General features: G+C 36.0%; 1 protein-coding gene across 1 annotated transcript; it reads left to right on the forward strand.

The window, feature by feature from the left end:
- Positions 1-3,605: 3,605 nt before the first annotated feature.
- Positions 3,606-5,683, forward strand: LOC129228219 (RNA-binding protein 12-like). The gene has a single exon (XM_054862884.1). The coding sequence runs from the start codon at positions 3,652-3,654 to the stop codon at positions 4,861-4,863; it is 1,212 nt and encodes a 403-aa protein (XP_054718859.1). The 5' UTR covers positions 3,606-3,651; the 3' UTR covers positions 4,864-5,683.
- Positions 5,684-7,713: the final 2,030 nt, after the last annotated feature.

Here is a 7,713-nt window from a genome sequence, read left to right on the forward strand (position 1 = left end):
CAAAGTTAGTTTGTAGCATGGGGTGTGCACCTCGAAGCGATTTTTCGAAAATTCGATTTTGTTCTTTTTCTATTCCAATTTTAAGCCCATTTTTCACAGAAATTTAATAAAATGGGAAATAATTTGTACTGAAAATTTTCTTTCTTTATCTTTCTTTTCTTTACTTCTTTATCTTTCCTCTTTTCTTTTCTTTTTAAATAACAAACCTGAAAGTCTCTCTGTATGGATGTTTGGATCTCTGTGACGCGCATAGCGCCTAGACCGTTTGGCCAATTTTCATGAAATTTGGCACAGGGCTAGTTTGTAGCATGGGGGTGTGCACCTCGAGGCGATTTTTCGAAAATTCGATGTGGTTCTTTTTCTATTTCAATTTTAAGAACAAAAATATCATAAGATGGAAGAGTAAATTACGAAATTATCATAACGTGGAACCGTAACATGGGCACAAGCCAATTGGCGAGAAAATTCACCATACAGTATTTGTAAATACAGGCGAACCAAAAGACCTTTTAATTTTTCTATTACGGGCGAAGCCGTGCGGGTACCACTAGTAAATTAATAAAACTTGATCAAGAATCTTGAAGGAAGATGGGTAGGGCGACAGTCTTCTGCTACATCTCCGAAAAACTGTTGCTTCCCTCTCCAAAATAAAGACATACAGAATGTTCCGTTTCAACCTGCAAGACCTCTATTTTTGCAACCGTTAGTCCTAGATGCATACTTCCAATTGCAAAAATGTTCAAAATCATATGCAGAGTTAAGATAATGAAAATTTGAAGTAAAAATAAAAATGAGTCAAAAAATACAAAATTTAACTTTTTATACGGGCCCCAGGTCCTCTAACTTATATTTAAAGAAATAATTTCCAATGAAAAACAATTCCAACACAAAAAGTTTGAAATTAGTACGACCAATATTCACCGAGATATAAAAAGCCGCGTTTTGGGACTTACAACCACTGAACTCTCTCTGTCAATAACATCTTTCGGAGGAAAATATAGCGGTTAACAAGTGCTTAAAATTATATGTGTGCATAGAGTGGTTTTTCAAAATTTTCGAGCTGTCAGTGAGTTTTTGGGTATCACGGCATAACATTTGCATTTATTTTTAAATAGCAATGAAAACTATAAATACCTTTTTTTTTTTACTTTTGACAACCTGTCATTCTTCTGAAAGGGCGATAAGTTTCAATCTCATCTTCTGTATGGTTCCTTAAAACTTTAAACTGGAATATCTCCTTGAGTTTTGGTCACACAAATGTCAAGTTCTTTGTGTCAGTAATTGTTTTCAATGGAGATTATTTCTCTAAATACTAGTTTGGGAATCTGGGGCCCGTATAAAAAGTTACATTTTGTATTTTTTGACTCATTTTTATTTTTGCTTCAAACTTTCATACCTTAACTCCGCATCTGAATCTGAAGATTTTTTCAATTTGAAGTATGAATCTAGGACTAACAGTTGCGGAAATAGAGGTCTTACAGGTTAAAACGGAACACCCTGTATATACGCCACTGTTGAATTATACATATACTATTTATAAGCATTTGTATGTCGTTATGTGGCCGACTACTGGTGCACTTACCCTATATAGTATGTTTTCGTTCCTTCTTATGATTTGTTATACAAAATAGGAATGTTTACCCAAATTCTATTGTTTTGTTATCTGTTACTAATATACATACAAGGGCTTCGCCAATTTTGATTGGATTTTGGAGGGGGTTCGCAAGGTGGAGAAAAAGGTTGCGAACTTAAGGTTGTGCCTTAAAGCCCACTTACTCAAATAAACTAACATTGTTATTTTATCATTTTTTATTCTTAATTTCAACTTTTAAATACAATTTCTATAAATTATGATTTTATGTTTTTTGTACCGAAGATATTTGTTTTCAGTTTGTAACGACTTATGATTTGAGTTAAACTTTTCTGAATTTAATACATTTAAATTGCAAAAACTGTTGAGTCAAATAATATAGGATTTTATCTTTTATTAGGTATTTTGTGTAGTCTGTGACAATGCCTGTCGTTATTCGTCTCCAAAATCTCCCGAAGATGGCAAAGCCGGGAGACATAAGAAAATTCTTTGATCGTCTTCACATACCAGAAGGTGGTGTCCACATTCTGGGCGGAAAACTCGGAGATGCCTTCATTGTTTTTCTGTCAGATATTGATGCAGGAATCGCCATGAAGTTGAGTGGTCAGGAAATCCATGGTGCAAGTGTGAAACTCAGCATCAGTAGCTATGATGAAATGAAATGTGAAATCGAAAGTGTGACTCGTAGGGAGTTTGTCGGGATCCTTTCACCGAACAATTCTACTTCAAAACTCACTCTTTCACCTAAACGACATAAATATACCTCAGTGAAAGCTCTTTCCTCGCGGAAGAAATCAAGAACGTCCAATTCTTGGTCCCGCTCACCAAGAAGATCGTCATCTTCCGGCTCAAGATCCCATTCGCCAAGAAGGTCTGGATGGCGTAACTCTCATCACGATCGTTCAAGGTCTCGCTCAAGATCTTATTCCCCTCGTTCTAGGTATCGTTCTCATCATTCAAGATATTCCCGTCATTCAAAATCTCGCTCTCATCGATCAAGATCTCGCTCTCGTCGATCAAGATCTCGCTCTCATCGATCAAGATCTCGGTCTCATCAATCAAGATTTCGCTCTCGTAGATCAAGATCTCACTCCCATCGTTCGAGATCGCGCTCTTCTTTTTCAAGGTATCCTTCTCATCATTCAAGATACCATTCCCGTCATTCAAAATCTCGTTCGCCTCGATCAAGATCTCGATCGAAATCTCGTTCTCCGCGATCAAGATCTCACTCTCCTAAATCAAGATCTCGCTCTCCTAGATCAAGATCTCGCTCTCCTAGATCAAGATCTCACTCCCATCGTTCAAGATCTTACTCTCCTCGTTTAAGATCCGGCTGTCATCATTCAATCTCTCGCTCACCCTCGTCGCAAAGGACAAAGTCCAACCACTCTAACCCAGAACTTGTCTCCTCTCCTTCAGCATCATTATCCACTCTCAAAAAATCAATGTCTCCTAATTTGGAACTTCATCAGAACTCCCGTGAAGGAAGTTCTTCATCCCGTCATGAGCAAGTACCACTGGAAAGCAGTGATTATTGCTCCGAACTCGATAAAAGCAGGACATATAATTCTGCATACTCTACGGGAATATGTAACATATTGGTTAATGCTTCAGAAAAAGAGGATCGCTTTTTTCTTCCGCCAGATGTTACAAAACAATCTTCTATTCCAGATTCCTTTTCTGATGTCTGTGATTTACAATTACAAGGTGATTCTGAGGAAAAAAATAAAAATTTAGCTTCAAAAAATCTTTCTATGGGAAACAGTTCTAGCTTTCAGTCTCTGGCTAAGACGGACGCGTTGAATGTAATACCCGTTCCACAATCATTGCTCGAGAAACATATCAGAGATGCTTCAAGTAACTGCTTTGATTCAAGACAAAAAGCAGAATCTAATGTACTTCATTTAAGTAATCAACTTGACGACAAGCAAAATATTGTTTGTACTGAGAATGTTATAAATAGTTTGGATCCAATGCCTTTTTCCAAATTTCCAAACAACTTTCATGAAATCAGTTCACCTGTTGTTTGTACTGAGAATGTTATAAATAGTTTGGATCCAATGCCTTTTTCTAAATTTCCAAACAACTTTCATGAAATCAGTTCACCTGTTTTAAAAGATAACGCTCATAATTCTACTTTTTTTCAACCACACGCAACTCCATCACCTCCTGAAGAAATCCAAAGTTTTCCCACAAATGTATGCAATTCCTTCTTGGAACAAAGTTCTAAATTTATTGTTCCCCAAAATAATAGGAAATTTTCAAAGCCTGGTTTTCGGCCTAAGCAGTTACATCACAACCAAAATTCCAGTAGACATTTTGTCTTGTTGTCCGGCTTGTCACCAACTTTTACTCTCAAAGACATTATTGATATGTTCAAAGGAATTTATGCGCCACAGGATTGCATTAAGTGGATGGTTGACAGCAAGGGAGTGAAAACTGACATTGCAATTCTCCGCTTACAAAAAAGTGATTTTAATAGAATTAAAAGAAAGAAAAAAGTTACTTACAAAGGTATGAACATAAGTGTCAAAGTTTGCCCTGCAGCAGTTCATCGAGCATATTTCATGGATGAACCCCAGATTCTTCCAGAGTCGGTGGTTCATAAAGATTTGTGTTATAAATTAAAGGGTTTACCATTTATGGTAACTCGAGAAGATATCACACAGTTCTTTAATGGACTACAAGTCAAAGATATTTACATTGTTTACACATATAAGGGGTACACGAGAGGAATTGCTTTTGTTTCTTTCCCAGATGTTGGGAATTTTCTTGCTGCAGGACAAAAGAATGGGAGTGTTATGGACAACAAGCAGATAAAAATGTCTGCATGTACTTTACCAGAGGTGATGGAATCCAAAAGGAAGAATGGGGACTTGAAGCCTGATATGAAATTAGATTCTTCTAAGCGTTCCCTATGTGCTCTGCTTACTGGACTACCCACAAGTATAACAATTTCAAAAGTTTTTGCTTTCTTTTCTAACTTTGGTTTAAGGCCTGACTGTATTCACGTTTTGCTCAACGATCAATACAAGCCGAACGGAAGAGCGTTTGTGGAGTTTACTAATGTCTCAGATTTTGATGCTGCCCTCAAGTGCCATGGAACTCTTCTGGAGAACAATCCCATTTGTGTGAAACAGATTCTGTTCGATGAAATGGTGAATATCCTAGACAAACAAAAAGCTAAACATGGTTTTGGAGAACCTCAAATGGAAAAGGTTGACAGTTTGCCGGAAAAAGTTCCCTACTTGTGGGATCCTAGCCGCAGATAAAGTTGTGCAAGAGAAAATTAATTTTTTTTCAGAAAATTAAACGACATACTTGCAGTGTGGTGGATGAGATGAACATTTCATCGAAAAGTAAAAGAAGAATTCATTGCCGTATCGCTCGTTAACGCATCTGTTCGAGATGAGAACCAAACTACTAAAATTAGAAAGGCTTCAAAATGACAAATAGAGAAAATAAATAAACTTTGCGTCATTCAACGACATATGGATGCCTCAGTTGCCAAATGGATTACTCCACTTTTTAAAAATATCCTCATTTCTGCTTTAATAGTGCTTAATCAATGCTTAGAATGTGACTTTATATTAAACTTTTGGTTCAGTACATTTCTGATCCTGCGATGGCAGAAAATGTAACACGAGGGCCCATTCACTCCTATTGGAGAACACTATCTTCTTCATCACTTTTTTCGACTTTTTGTTTCATGGAGTTAATCGATTTAGCAAGTGAAGCATCCATACATCTCGATATAATTTCCACTTGAAGATAACCTTTACATTATATTTTTATTTGCATTACCTTTAAAAAAATAAAAAACAAGTTACATTATATTTTTATCTGTATTACCTTTAGAAAAAAAGAAAAAAAAAAAAGAGTGTAAAATTGTTAAAGATATAGACAGTAAGGAAACAAACATAAATTCTATCAGAACTGATGAAGTCCTTTCCGCGTAAGACAAAAGCAAGTGTTCGAGTTCCTAGAAATTTCTCGTTTGACACTGGTAACAAACCCAAAATATAATGAACAGAATGATGATACCGTTATTAAGGATGATGAGGACTATGGTACTCTTTAGGAAGACAGACCATCGCGTGTGCAATTTGGTGTTCTCCCATTTGGTTCAAAATTTCTCCACGGGGGGCTTCCGCCCAACTGACCGGAAACACGATTGACCAATCGGGTGTCTTCCAACTCTACGTAGGGTTTGAAGGGAGGGGCTTAGGTGCTCGGACATTCAAGGCTGTTTTCAAGAGTAAATTTCTAAGCTTAACAATCTGGCGCCTTAGCTTGGCGCGATTTTTAGCACCATTCGGGGTTCAGGGCGTGGGTTGCCATTGAAAAGTTCAACGTGGTATAGAAGAGAGCAACCGGGATAGCACCATTCGGGATTCGGGGGGGGGGGGGGGGTCCTTTTGAAAAGTTCCACGTGGTGAAACTAGTTGCACGTCCCTATGCAAAATGGGAAAGTTCATTGAAAGCAACCGTCAGGGTAGCAGACTGGAAATAACATTCGGCTCAAGCATCCAGTTCCAGGGAAAACCGGCGTCTTCAATTAATTAAAAAAACACCCTAGTAATAAAATATTAATTAATTCTAAGGAAAATAATAAACATTTATAGTTTATTTTCAACTGAAAAATTAAGTATAATGACTTTATTAATTATTTGTTCAAACTAAAAAATCAAATGCTAATTTAAATAATAATCTACTTTATTACACCGATAAATAATATTTTGTTAAAAAAGCGCAAATAATCGCTTGTTTAAAATAGCTAATTTTAGCGTTCATTGAATGATTGATCAGGAACTTGGAAGCTATTTTCTCTAAATTTTTCTGAATAATAGTCGTAAATAATTGATAATTAGTTTGTAATAATTGATAATTAGTATTATGCACATAATCAGTTGTGCATTTAAGCAAAATTTAGCGGGGGAGAAGGGGGGGGGTCGTATTTGACGACTTTGCCAACTAAATTTAAAATATATTTTCATCTCAAAAACCGCGTTTCTCATCTCATATGCTTCTAAGTTCCAAATAAAGCTCAGCATTATTAGCCGATCGGATCAAACTATTCACTTTTGAATGTAGCAGAGAATACTTGTGCGTTTGAAGATGAACACCCCTGCAAAAGTCCCTCATTTGTGTTTGACTTTTTTAAAAAATTCAGTAAAAAGAAAAAAATGATCTTAAAAAAAAAAAATGTATTGTACTTTTTGTAGAATGTGCAGAAAGAAGTTTACAGCTCGTATTAATTTATAAACACAAGCGTTTAGTAAGCCGCACTTACATTGTATGAACCTCAATAATTTTATTTATATTTTTGCACAAGGGCAAAAATTGGTGGGGTGCATAGGTTCAAATGCCATTTTTTTTTTCAAACATATAGTAACTTTTTTCAAACAAAACACTCTCTCTCTCCCACTCATTAAAGCAGCTCCAGCTTCCACTTTCGGAGAAGTCATTATTAGCATATACAGTAGGCGCCGCTTAATGTGATTACTTTGGGACAAACATAATTTGATAACAATAACCGAAAAGAATCCAGGAGACACAAAATAATTTTTTTCCAATTAAGGAGCATTTATTTTGAAAGCCTCAAATTAAAATCACAGTGACTCAACAAAACGCACTTTCAAATCATAAGTTATCAAATTCACAGAATGGAAATATCTGAATTATAAAAAGTTAAAGCTAAATTATGCAATTTTTAATCACATAGTAATAGGTGAAGTAAAATATGACCGTTTTCCATGACATTCGTAAACCAGTTTCAAATCACATTCAGCTTTTCTATCTTTTCCAGCATGGTTTTGCTTGTTGTTTAAAGTTTAATTTAACTTCGCTTTGTTTTCAATCTCGACACAATTCTTTAATAGTTTACAAAGCAATGGCAACAATGGAGGTCCTACATCAATGTCATGTCAGCGACTGAATTTTTTTAGGTGCAAAAGAAAGTTTTCTTAGAAGAAGTCTGTGGTCACTGGGGACGAACTTTCTGTAGCTTCATTCCAAGAAAAATTTTGAACTGCTATTGAAAACCGCAAAATGCTACCCAGAAAGTTAGTCTCGTCAGGGTTTGCCTATGTATTTCTGTTAATTGAGGAACAATAACGGGG

The sequence above is a fragment of the Uloborus diversus genome, chromosome 8, assembly GCF_026930045.1.
Source record: "Uloborus diversus isolate 005 chromosome 8, Udiv.v.3.1, whole genome shotgun sequence".
Lineage (NCBI taxonomy): Eukaryota > Metazoa > Arthropoda > Arachnida > Araneae > Uloboridae > Uloborus > Uloborus diversus.